Raw genomic sequence first — 13,434 nt, forward strand, 5'->3', positions numbered from 1 at the left:
CAATAAACATAGAAAAATGAGATTAGACCTCTCTCAGAATATATCTATCTGGGAATGCAGAAAGCAAATCTGAGAGCATGTATGTGCAATAGTGGGGAAAGTGGAGAGTTCAAGGTTCATTATAAAGTATTTGACAGAAAAGATGAAAATTTGATGTTTTTACAGTTCTGTATTGGAGGCTGGAGGGATGTGAGGCTTTTGGATGTGGGACTGGACTTGGGCTGGCAGGTGAGGAGTTCTAACAAACCATGATGAATGAGTAGGAGCCTTTCTCTACAGTGACATGAGGGTGTTGGTCCCACATGCAAAGAAAGTTTCTGACAGAATCTCCACTCCCGACCATGACTCACACTAATTTGTTTCCCAGACTTTCATGTCTGGAGATCATGGAAGTGAAACTTATCTGCAGAGAGTTCTGTACTCACGTTACTAAGGGAGAATTTCTAGCCTGAGCAAATATTGTGGGTTTTTTAGAGGTGTCTTGGTTCTTGCCTTCTTGAAGGAATGACTTAGATGACTCAAGAAATGTCCACTGTTTAAAAAGATGTTAGTTTAACAAAGGTAAACAAAGCAAACACTACAAAAGCAAAATGGACTGGGCTGCCCCAAAGAAAAGAGCTGCACTGATTAGTCTATGTAAGAATATTTTTAAAAAGCTATGAGTTTTCATGGAGTATGTGGCACATATCTAGGATAAGGTAAGCAAGGCTCAAAGCCATAATGTAAGTGGTATAATGAAGTTCCGGCATTTTAATGATGTGACTTTACACGTGGGGTAAAATGTTCTGGTATCTTAGCTTGTGATAAAGCAGCATGAACCTCAGCTTCACTTCAGGAATGGTTAACTACCAAGGTGCATTCCTTCACAAGACACGATTACCAGGGTCCTGCTGCAGCTTTCAGCAGTTAATTCTTATCTAAGCCTTTGCCTTCCCAGCATCATTGTGAAGGGCTTACCTTGAAGGAGGTCTGGGAGAATTTCTGTGTTCTTTGTTCCCATAGATAAAATTACTCTGCCTGTGCCCTCCCAGGAAGTCATCCCTGCCTGAATGAAAGAAGGAGAAACAATGTATGATTTCCTGGACCCTATGCTGATAGTTCAAGGGAATTGAGACTTTAGAGAGGGAGCTGAAATTTGAGTCCTGAGGAGGTGGAACGTGGGTGAAGAATGTGAACAGACCTCATCCACGGACACTATAGAATGCCAGCCCCTCTTGCCAGGATACTTCCTCCCGTCGGTGGGGGCTTCAGGCTTCATCACAGTTGTAAATATTTTCCTTGTGTTCCATGACTGGAATACAAGGGATTTTCGGCTTTTTCATAGTGGACTTCACTCCTTGATGATGCATATCCTTCTGTGTAAACAAAAGACTTGGAATGGAACCTTCTTTTCTCCATAGAAATAGTGGGATCACCATCCTTTGCCTCTCAGAGTGCTCTGTTTTAAGTCTTGGCTCAAATTCCTTCTTTCCAGGTGTGTCATGACCAGAGTCCACAGGAGAGGAGGATTTGGGGGTGTTTGGACATAGGACTGCTGAAAAGGATTCCCAGACAAGACAAACATTCAAGTGAAGGAGGACTATCATGGCACCAAGGGGGAATTAAGAGGACTACCCTTTCCAAAAGAAGAATGGGGCTGACCCTGTCTACAAGGGCCATCATCTCTGGTCCACAAGGGCTGGATAAGCAGTGTGCTGTTTCTTGGATTCCATATTGATAGTCTCAGGAGATGGAGGCTTTTGGATCATTATAATTCTAACCTTGGTAAACATCAAGGCAAAGACGATGGCAGTTGAAGACTATCCATTTTCACTTTCCCCAGAAATATTATGGTTTCCAATCCTGTGTTTTCAAGTAGTTTCCTTAAAGTCTGGGGGTTGCCTGTCAAATTTTGGGTGAAATAATTTGCTTTCCTGAATTCCATGTGGGGAATCCAAGGAAGATGTATATTTTAGTGAGAGAGCTGGATTAATATCAGCAAATGAATAGGGAAATATTGAGGAGAGACCCTATGAAGAATGAATGGAAAATCCTGATGGGGCTTTGGGAATCTCCTACTGCCTCACATGTATAGGGATTTGGGCCTCATTTTCCCAGAATTATTATGATGAAGCATCCAGAAAGGCTGAGGAAAGTGGTTGACTGAGGGCAGTGGATTATTTGGAGGAGGTAATAGTCCACACTCATCTTGGGAGAATGCTAGCCTTAAGGGTTAGCATCCTAAAAGAAGAGTGGAAGGAAGGCTCCCTGACCACTAGAGAAATAGTTAAGTGACTGTGCTCTTTAGCTAGGCTGTGTCATGGGAATTACTAGGCAAGGTTGCAGTTCTAAACATTGTTTCCATACTTTCAACGTCAGCCGTCTGTGGGATCTGAGGCTTTGGGACAGGCCAGAATTCAGGAGAAGTCCTAATCTTGAGGGGATGAGCATGAAGGACAGATGGGAGCCTTTCCACCCCTACAGAAATAATAAGGCTTTAGTTCTCTTTGACCAGATTGTGGCTGTGGGAATCTCTAAGCAAGGTTGCAAGTCTAAACATTGTTTCCACAAGCTCAATATCAGGACTATGGGACTTGAGGTCTTTGAGATGAGCCTATTAGCCTGGAGCTGGTTTATCAGGACCAGTCTCAGCCTTGAGTGGGAGGAGCCTCAGTAGTGGGGGCTTTCTCTTTTTGTACAAAGAAAGGTGTGGCAGATTTTGCCATTTGCTCAGACTGTTGCCACAGAGGCATCCAGGATATTCCAGCTTGGTGTTTGTTGCTTGGAGCTCCGTGTCGGAAGTCTAAGGGAGGTAAGGCCTTTTATGAGAGGGCACTGTGCTTAGTAGAGCACAGGTTCCACCCTCAGGGGATATTGATGAGAGAGCTCTGAGAGTAGATAAGAAGTTGAGGAGCAATTGGATGCATACATATACCAGGTCTGTCCAGTATACATCTCAGAAATGATCCAGAAAGGGTACGTGCTATATTAGTTCCAGCTTTCATCTGGGATACTAAAAGCAGTAACATATTGAGAGTGGGCAGAACTGGCTAAGCAAGGAATAAGTCCATGACTGGAGGAATGTAAGAAATGGAGAAATAGATGTCCTTGGAAGGACAGAGATGGCAGATTGGGAGACTTGGTCTGTAGCACAAATAATAGATGGTTATGAATCCTTTCTTGGTTGAGATACTTTTATGGAGGGAGCTAAACTCATCTCATTGAAGAAATAGTCCCAGCTTTGAGTGGAAAGACACTAAAAGATGATAATGTGAGCCTTCCCACTAAAAGAGGCTTAAGTAGTCTCAGTTGTTGATGTAGGAGAGCCAGGGAGACCCAAGGAAAAAGGGTTCATGCTGTTTATCCCTTCCTTCTGTACCCAGAGTTAGAGGGAGATGAGGCTTTTAATCAAGTATCTGGACTATGGCTGTCAGAGCATTCCCAACTCCAAGAAACATGGAGAAGTTCATGAATTTGGGGCCTATCCATTTCCCACAGATAGAGAGAGGCTGCTCCACTTTCTCAAACAGCATTCACCTCAGGGAAGCTTTAGGCACTATGAGTAGTCTAATGTTTCTAGAACTTTATCTTGCAAGGTGAGGGAGGTGATGTTTTGTGGAAAGATTAGGACTCTGGTCATCACATGTAAGAATATGAACCTTGAAAAGGAGGACCTTGAGAGAGCAACCTTTTTTGTCATCCCCTCACCTGTAACCTGGAGAAACTGGGACAGAACCTCAGTGCTGCTTGCCCAGAAAATTTCCTAATTGACCTATAGGGCAGTGATTCTCAACCTTCCTGATGCTGTGACCTTTCAATACAGTTCCTCATGTTGTGATGACCCCCAACTACGCAATTATTTTCATTGCTACTTTATAACTGATATTTTGCTACTGTTATGAACCATAATGTAAATATATGATATGCAGGATATCTGATATGTGACTCATGTGAAAGGGCCATTTGACCCACAGGTTAAGAACCACTGCTCTAGGGAATGGCACAGTAGGAAGTATTTTTGCTTACTTGGTGAAATGCTCAGGGAATAAGAGAGGTAATAACTTGACATCTAATATTGACTTGTGATTTTCACTGTAATTCCTACATGGTGAAAAATCAGTGGCAGATCTCTAGGGAGGACTTGGAAGACTCTGAGGAAAGATGAAGAATCTGCCAGTCTTCCACAGAAATAGACCTCTGTCACTATTTTCCTCAGCTCCTGTCCCTGTGTGACACTAGACAGGCTGATCAATGGGACTCTTTGCTGAGAGGCTGAGAGAGTTGAGTATTTTCAGCAGAGTATTAGACACCCAACAGTCTTGAGGGATATGACTCCGAGGGAAGAATCAGAGCATTTCCTTCTTCCACAGACTTACTAGAGAAATATCATTGCTCACTAAGGTGGTTGCTTATTGGTCATTAAAGAAAAAAATAACCTGAAGGAGGACTGGGAAAATACTGAGAGAAGAGGAGGGTCCTTTGGGAGACTCTCCCTTTCCCTTCAGAAATCAGTAGTGTTCATCTTGCTTACCAAGATGCTGAGGCTAAACCTCAGCAAGAACACTTAATTTAACCCTAATTCTGTGTTAAGATTCCAAGGAAGATCCATCCTGTCAGAAGGTGAATGTACTCCAAAAAGCTGGGTAGGATTATTTGCCTTGGAAAACATCCAAGAGACTGCCCCAATAATGGAGGACTGGGCAAAGTATGACAGAGTCTTATCCCTGATAGTCTACAAACCTCTGCTGCTAATCACAGTGCAGTCTCTTCATAAAAGGCCTCCCAAATACGATATCGTTGACATAGCATATCATCTTCTCTCTCTGGAGCCCCTTCCCCACAGACAATTAGACAGAAGGGAAAGTGAGTTCCTTTACATCTGTAAGGGATGAGAATGATCCTAACCAGTGCTCTCAGTCCTCATTTGGGGCCCTTTTCTGCTGACTTCCCAATGCTGGAATTCCTCTTCCATGAAGTGTAGTCCAGCACCCTCTGAAAGAGCCTCATTAACTTCAGAGTCCCAACATGGAACTCAAGAGTCTGGAGCACTTCTGAATTACCTGGAGCATCCTAAGACAGCTAGCTACATGGCCAGTTAGGGTTGTCTTCCTTTAATTCTGTTGTGGTAGAGAAGACATAGTTCTTGGGGCAAAGCTTCATCAGTATTTTGCCTCCTCACTGTTGTCTGTATTTTCAGGAAGTAAGCATCTTCATCGGAAGAGAAGGCCATCTGGGAAAGAGGAATAGCAGATCATCAGAGGGAAAAACCTGTGTGAGATCAGGTACTATTCCTGAATGAGGAACAAGGGCACAGTCCTTATCACCTTTTAAGGACAAAAAGCAGACTAAGCTCAACTATGTCCTCTTGCCATCTCTTGGAGGAGCTGTGTATGTGGTCATTTGTGGTTCATACCCTATTTCTGTGCTTAAGTATTGAGTGCTTGTTCTGAGGGGGGCAGACCAGGGGCATCAAAGGGAGAATTCTGAAAGTATCATGGAAAGAATGAAAGATCTTATGGCAAATTGGTATGTCATGCTTTGTTGATATCCATGGGAGGCCTGTCCCTTTCCAAACAGAAGCAGAGGAAGAGTGGATTGTGGAAGCAGATGGAAGGGAATGGAAGGAAAGAAGGATAGGGGAACTGCAGTCAGGCTATAAAATAAGCGAATAAATATATGATAGATAGATAGATAGATAGATAGATAGATCCATAAGCAGATAAAAGAATAAAAGAACCTCTAACCTAGGAGCACATGATCACTGCACTTTGGCTGGCATTTCATTGTCATTCAGGTTAGCCTGATATGGTTCTAAACGGTGTTCTGTCACTTTTACTTCACTGAGTTAGGAATAGTCAGTCTTGTCCTGTGAATTTGACTCCAGTATACCAGATGGGTATAATCTATCTCTTTCTAGGGTGAGGGTAAGTACAACAGGGGGCTTTCACCCTACAGCTGTCAGAGTTCAGCCTGGACAGCACTGAGAACCCACTGCCCTACTTTTATTCTTAACCTAGGGATGCCACATAGGTTCCTATTACAAAGCTTCCAGGAACTATAGTGAGACAGTCGGGGTCAGTTACATGTTCTCAAAATCATAAAGCAAAAGAGATCCAGCAAGTGTTAAGATTCCAAAAGTGAGGTGTATACTTGAACATGCTCAAACATTATACTGAAAACCACAGGTACCCCAAGGCAATTAGTCCCATATACTCTAGTGTACTTCCTGAATTTAGAATCTGCCATCTGGCTGAACCCTAAGAACCTTTATCATTTTCTTTTCTAGGTTAAAGGACAAGCCAAATAGAAAGGCTGTAGAACTCTGAGGCTATACCATATCACCTGGGGAAGACCTGTAAGTTGACCCTTGTTAGAGTCTTCAAGAGCAGATATTTCCCTTTGAGGTGGCTCACTCTTTTTTTCTTGCCTCCTATTGCCTCTCCATGCCTATAGAATCTTGTCACCCTCATTCCTGTTTCCATTTATGTCTTCTGTCTCCAGAAAGAAAAATAATGTCTCGCTATGGAAAGCACCCACGCCTCAGCTTGGAGGAGGAAGGTGTAAACTTCCAGGACCCACCTGAAACAGATGAGTTGCCACTGGTTCCCACAGCTGAGAAAGAAGAGAGAGAGGAAGAAGAGAAGTTAAAAGAAGAAGAGGAAGAAGATAACAATAAGCAGAAAAACAAGGACGATAACAACGAGAAGGAAGAAGTGGAAGAAGAGGGAAAAGAAGATGGAAAAGAAGAGGGTGGTGATGAAGTGGATACTGAAGAAAATGAGATGGGAGAGGAAGAAAATGAAACTGGAGAAGAAGAAAGTGAGACAGGAGAAGAAGAATATGAGACAGAAGAGGAAGAAAATGAGACAGGAGAGGAAGAAAATGAGACAGTAGAGGAAGAAAATGAAACAGGAGAGGAAGAAAATGATACAGGAGAGGAAGAAAATGAGGCAGGAGAGGAAGAAAATGATACAGGAGAGGAAGAAAATGAGGCAGGAGAGGAAGAAAATGATACAGGAGAGGAAGAAAATGAGGCAGGAGAGGCTATAGCAGACATAGCTTCCATCATTTTTCCATCTTCTAATGTTTCTTTACCTAGTTTCACCCCTTCTTCTCCTTCCTCGTCATCCTCCTCTTCTTCTTCCTTCCTTTCTCTGATTCAGAGCAACCTAGGGGGAAATGTGGGCTATTCCTCTGGGATGCTGAGTATTTTTCAGAATGCTCAAAGCTTCTTCCCCTCATCTGCCTTGGGGGGAAATTTAAATGAAGCAACCAGCTACCAGGAAGCAAGTTTGGGTGTCCTGCAGGCTCCAGAAAACCCTGATGCCTTCTTGAATATTGTGATACAAGAAAAGGCTACTGATTTGGTGTTTCTTTTCATTTACAAGTATAGAATGAAGGAACCCATCACATTATCAGAAATTTATGAGGTTGTCACAAAAGATTATGAGAACCATTTTCCTGTCATCTTCATTGAAGCTTCTAGATGCTTGGAGATGACCTTTGGTATTGATATAAAGGAAAGTGAACTTCTAAGCAGTGCTTATGTCTTTGTCAACTCACTGAACCTTACCTATGAGGACATGCTGAGTGACAATGATAGACTGCCTAGAAATGCTTTTCTGATAGTTATTCTGGGTGTAATATTCATAGAAGGGAACTGTGCTTCTGAAGAACGAATCTGGGAATTCTTGAAGTTGGTGGGAGTGCATGATGGGGAGGAGCACTTCATTTGTGGGGATCCCAGAGAGTTCCTCACCATAGATCTAGTGCAGCAAAATTACCTGGAGTATAGGCAGGTGCCTGATAGCCAACCTCCACGCTTTGAGTTCCTGTGGGGTCCAAGAGCCTATGCTGAAACTACCAAGATGAAAGTTTTGGAGTTCTTGGCAAAGATGAATGGGTGTGATCCAACTGATTTCTCAGGCTGGTATGAAGAGGCTTTGAGAGAGGAAGAAGAGAGAGCCTGGGACACGAATAATGGTGCAGATGGAAGCCCAAATTCGTGGCTTGTAGAGCGATGATTATCAGTTTCTCTTACCCAGTTTGAAGGATCTGTTTTTCATGGGTTCACTCTAATTTTGAAAAGAGCAGGAAATTTTTAAGTAGAGGAAATTCAATCTTAGGCTCAGTAGAAAAAGTTTAGTCACTATGTTAATTGGAGTTTTGCATAGATGTTTAACTTTGGGTTTGTTTTCAATGTTATTCCTTATAAGCAAAAGTGGATTAGCTTTAGAATCTATGACATAAACTGGTAACACACTTATTATTTTCTTTTAAAAATATATAGTGGAAAATCATGTAATGTTAACTTTTGAATTGATTTAATCCTTTTAGTTTATTCTGTAAAGGTAAAATGCAATGTATATTTACCAGGCTCATGTAAGTAAACAGGTCATATTAATAAATCTTAATAAAGACTGCTCATTGACTCATTCACCAAATATGAGTGAATCTTTTCTTTTTAGAAAATAGTATGATATTGGGGTGAGGTACATGGAAAAAATAAGAAACTTCCCTGTGGAGGGAATGGAAGATTCTGGGAACAGCTTTCATATAAGGAGCAGACTGAGATGTGTGTTAAGAAAGAACAAGTGACAGAGACGGTGGACTGATGAGCATAGGGGTTAAGACTGGGCTTGTTTAATGCACAGAAACAGCTTACCCTAACTAGGGGGAGCTCTCGAACCCCAGACTGATGTCTAGGAATCCAGCATGGGACTGATCCAGACCACGAATGCAGGTGTCAGTGAGGAGGCCTAGGCAATCTATGGGGCCTTGAGTAGTAGACCAGTATTTATCCCTGGCACACAAATGAACTTTGGGTGCCCATCCCACAATGATGGATGCTCTCTCAGTCTGGACACATGGGGGAGGGTCTGGAACTGCCCTAGATGAAATGACAGACTATGGACACCCCCCCTTGGAAGGCCTCGCCCTCCCTGGGGAATGGAGTAGGGATTGGGGAAGGGGTGAAGGGGGTTGGTGTGAGGGTATGGGAGGAGGGGAGGGAAAGGGAGCTGGGATTAACATGTGAAGTAGCCTTGTTTATAATTTAAATTTAAAAATAAAATAAAATAAAACAAACAAAGAAAGAACAATTGACAAGAGAAGAAGTCAAGTGCAAATGTTCAGATCCAATGAAATTTGAGGATTTGGGAAATTAAATATTTTGGAATATATTTTACATTAAGCCTTGAAAGGTATCAGGGACACAGGTTTGGTAGATGAAAACTAAGTATTCTATGCTCAAAGGTCCAGGGATTGATTTCCTAGGAAGAAAAAGAGTGTGTCTACAAATTATCAGTGCATTACTCTTTCGCCTGCCCTGTGAGTCAGGGCCCTCTCCCATACAAAGCATTAAAGTGGGTATTCTTGACTGCCACCTGTCCAAATTCAAGCAAGGTCAAGGATCTAGCAGCAGTGAAGTTACTGTACAAAGTTTACACAGAGAATTAACAGTAAAGATAGGAGAAGAGCAAGAGCTATCTTTTTATTTAACTCTAGGATAGATTCTCATTTTATCAGCTAAGCACAGCGCACTTACCCTTCTCCCAAATAATACATCATCTGTAAGGGAATATATGAATTTTAGTTGTGAAGCATTATTTCTGATTTGGTATTTTTCCTCCATGAGTTGCATTTTGTGACATACTCTGTTTATTGACAATAAAAAAACCCAGGGGAGAAGATGGCAGGGTCTATACTCAAACTGATATTCAAACTGATTTCCATTCATTAAATAACCAATATATTTGGGCAAGATGCCAGGTGTTTTACGATCAATACTTTTTCTCTCTGCTGCCACATTTCTCAAACTACTTCTGAGAGAGCAAATGAAGGCTTCTGATTCTTTGTAATTACCCAAATATCAGGCACCTAATACATGCCAGGTTTGGACAATAGTCTGTCTATAGCACACTTTGTTCCCTAGCTCCCTGCCCAAGGCAGGTCTTTGGTTTCTTATTTCATTTCTCTCTGTTCCAAAATGTCTCAGATGACAAAAAGATGCTGTCCAAATAGTCAAGGCATAAATGGGGATAATTTTTTTATTTCTCTTCTAGGGTTATCTTGCCCTTAAATTTCAAAGCTGTGTCCTTGGAAGTAAACAGCAGCTCTTGTTAAATGTCACATTTACCAGTCTTGAAATCCAGAGCCCCCAAAAGCATTTTATCATTCAAATAATCAGAAAATTAATCTCCATCAATAGATGGTTAGATTTATGTAATGACATTAAGATTACTGGGGTTGCTATAGATGTGATTTAAAAATTCAATATACCATCATAAGCTTCTTGCCAAAGACAACCATGGATCTTCTCAGAAAATTAGTAGTCAGTATATAAACAGACATGACCTGAGAGGCTACAGAAATATCCATAGGAGGAAAATTGCTGAAGTCCTTAGGAACAAATGCAAAGCCTATCCAGAGACTGATCATAGCTGTCACTTAGGCATGATTGTAGAGTTCAGCATAGCCTGAAGTAGGGTCCAGAGAAGAGGAGGTGTGGAATCTTGGTGAGGACCGTGCTTGTGATACACAATACTTCATCTGACTAGGCTTAGTGTATCCTTGAATTTTAAGTCCAACTTCAAGATTCAGTGTGGTCTGAGCATGCAGTTGCAAGGAGTGGGCAAGAGATAGATGTTCTAGATACCATGTACTGCTGCACGATACCTCTGCATCCTTCAAGGGAAAGTCAGCTCTGTCTTCTGCACAGTTCTGAGTGAGTCACCTCCTTGAACACTCTGACGAGTGTCTGTGGTCTCTCAAATGTGCTTAATGCACACCAAATGGTATGTAACAGAGCTATGAATCTGTTCATAGGGTCAGGGCCACATGGCCTGTAACTTAAAAATAGGCAGGAAAGAAGTCCAAGTTCAGTAAATAAAAGTATTCAGCTTAGAAATGAAGAACTGAAACAGAAATCCAAAAGGATGAAATATTGAGGGAAACACATCTGGGGACTCCTGGAATCCAGTTGTAGAGAGAGAGGAGTAATGAGCAAAAGGGCCAAGACCATGCTGGGGAAACCCACAGAAACAGCTGACCTGAGCAAGTGGGAGCTTACAGATTCCAGACTAACAGATGGGGAACTGCATAGGACTGTTCCAGACCCCCTGAATGTTGATGTCAATTAGGAGGCCTGGGTAATTTATGGGGCCGCTGGCAGTGGAACCAGTATTTATCCCTAATACATAAATGAGATTTTTGTAGCCCCTTATCTATGAAGAGAAACTCTTTCAGCCTAGATATAGGATAGAGGGCCTCATTTCTGGCCCAAATGACGTGGCAGACTTTGACTATACCCCATGGGAGGACTCACCCTCCTTGAGGAGTGGGTAGGAAGTGGGATGGGGAGATGGTGTGGGTAATTGGAGGATGAGAGAGGCAACTGGGATTGATATGTAAAATACGATTGTTTTTAATTTAAATAAAATTAATTTAAAAAGAAAACATAGAGAAGCAAGGAAAAAAATCGAAACATCATCATCTACTACCCATAGATTGCCTAGGCCTCCTCACTGACACCCACATTCAGTTATTTATCCCTGGAATACAAATGGACTTTGGGTGCCCATCCCACAATGAGAGATGCACTCTCACTCTGGACTCTTGGGGGAGAGTCTAGGCCCTGCCCTGGATGAAATGATAGACTGTGGACACCCCCATGGAGGGCCTCACCCTCCCTGGGGAAAGGAGAGAGTATTGGGGGGTTGGTGGGAGGGTGTAGGAGGAGGGGAGGGAAAGGGAGAGGGAGCTGGGATTGACATGTGAAGCAACCTTGTTTCTAATTTAAATTTAAAGTTAAAAAATTAAAAAATCATCCTCAGCAGCAAAACAATTTAAAAATATCAATGCGGAAAGCTGTAGTGTGACACAGTGAGTCACACAGTATACCTTATAGTCCATGCAATTTTACTGGTAAATGTTCATTGAAATGAGTCATTGGCCTGTTTTGAGGCCTTTACAAAATACTATCAAACCTTATTCATCAGCATAAATAATGGGTGATCCAGTATACGGGAAATTTACTCTAAGAATTATTTATTTTAGTATCTCAAAATAATGTATTAACATCATACAGAATAATGTGCAATAGTTAAATGATTTAGTTGGAATTGTTAATGGACTACAAGCTGCCTCCACTGTGACCCAATAAAGCAGAAGAGTCAGAATATGAAAAAATAGACATATTCAAAAGAAAGAGAGAGACGAGAGAGAGAGAGAGAGAGAGAGAGAGAGAGAGAGAGAGAGAGAGAGAGAGAGAGAGAGAGAGAGAGTCTCAGAAATTCCCAAAGATAGTGACAGGATAGGATATCTGAAAACTGTGTAGAAAAACAGTGGTGACTCAAAGAAACAAAAACCAAACAGAATTTTGCTCCACATTCTTGACATCCCATCAAAGAAACAGCCAAAAGATAAGCCAGGGAGTCCTGAGGGTAAGGATCTTGCACTCATTCTCACCTTCAAGGGAAGTTCACAGTCTTTCAAAATTCAAAAGCAGATGCAGGTTTTGGTGAGAGAGTAATTCTCTACAGGGTGGCCAGCAGTGGAAGGAAATTTCATTCTATCAAGCTCTGTAACTCGGACAGAAGGGACAGCATGCTAACTTGAGAGATAACCTATCCTTGGAAATTGAGCTATCCTGGAGTTGCAAGGAGGAACAGCTGCAAGATTAGGAGATGACATGTAAACAGCTCTAGGGTGAGAGACAGCCCAGGGAAGCAGCTGTGGGAAGAGACACTGGCAAAACTATAAGATGCCAAATAGACACAGTTCAGAAATAGTGTGCTTAGGGAAAGCAGCCATATTCATGGTTGTTGGAAGCCAATCTCAAATGAGAGTACTACTGGAGTTTGATTACATTAAGCCTGAGATCAGCCTAATAGTCATTCATTGCTATAAAGCCTGAAAACTCTGAAACACACACGCACACACGCATGCATGCACACACGCACAGTATCTGGAGATCATGGAATTATAAGGACAGATTTTCCACCTACACAGATTTCACTGCTTCTGGCTTCTTCCAATGTCCCAACAAAAATCCCAGCATAATTACTAAATCAGCAATATTTTTATGCTTTACAATTTTTACAAGCATGTTGTGTTCCTTATTTTCTTTGATGCATTTATCTACTTCTGTTTATCCTTTTATTCATTATCCAGCAATCTGTTTTCCTATCTTTATTGTTCTTTTTGCTTATAACCCCTGTGTTGACCCATTTTCTCTGTACTATAATTTTCATATTATTTTGTTGTTGTTTAAAAATAATTCTTTCACGGGGCAATGGTGGTACATGCCTTTAAACCCAACCCTCAAGAAGTAAAGGCAGGTGGATCTCTGAGAGTTCAAGACCAGCCTGATCTACAGAGTGAGTTCCAGTACAGGCTCCAAAGCTACAGAGAAACCCTTTCTTGAAAAACCAAGATGATAGTAATAATAATAAT

At 41.8% G+C, this 13,434-nt stretch overlaps 1 protein-coding gene across 1 annotated transcript; it reads left to right on the forward strand.

Annotated features, from left to right (window-relative positions):
- Positions 1-2,710: 2,710 nt before the first annotated feature.
- On the forward strand, positions 2,711-8,392 carry LOC101840236 (melanoma-associated antigen 10-like). The gene is made up of 5 exons (XM_005086484.2): positions 2,711-2,791; positions 5,177-5,261; positions 6,266-6,334; positions 6,481-6,798; positions 7,033-8,392. The coding sequence occupies exons 4-5, from the start codon at positions 6,492-6,494 to the stop codon at positions 8,001-8,003; spliced, it is 1,278 nt and encodes a 425-aa protein (XP_005086541.1). The 5' UTR covers positions 2,711-2,791; positions 5,177-5,261; positions 6,266-6,334; positions 6,481-6,491; the 3' UTR covers positions 8,004-8,392.
- Positions 8,393-13,434: the final 5,042 nt, after the last annotated feature.

The sequence above is a fragment of the Mesocricetus auratus genome, unplaced genomic scaffold, assembly GCF_017639785.1.
Source record: "Mesocricetus auratus isolate SY011 unplaced genomic scaffold, BCM_Maur_2.0 Super-Scaffold_100003, whole genome shotgun sequence".
Classification (NCBI taxonomy): domain Eukaryota; kingdom Metazoa; phylum Chordata; class Mammalia; order Rodentia; family Cricetidae; genus Mesocricetus; species Mesocricetus auratus.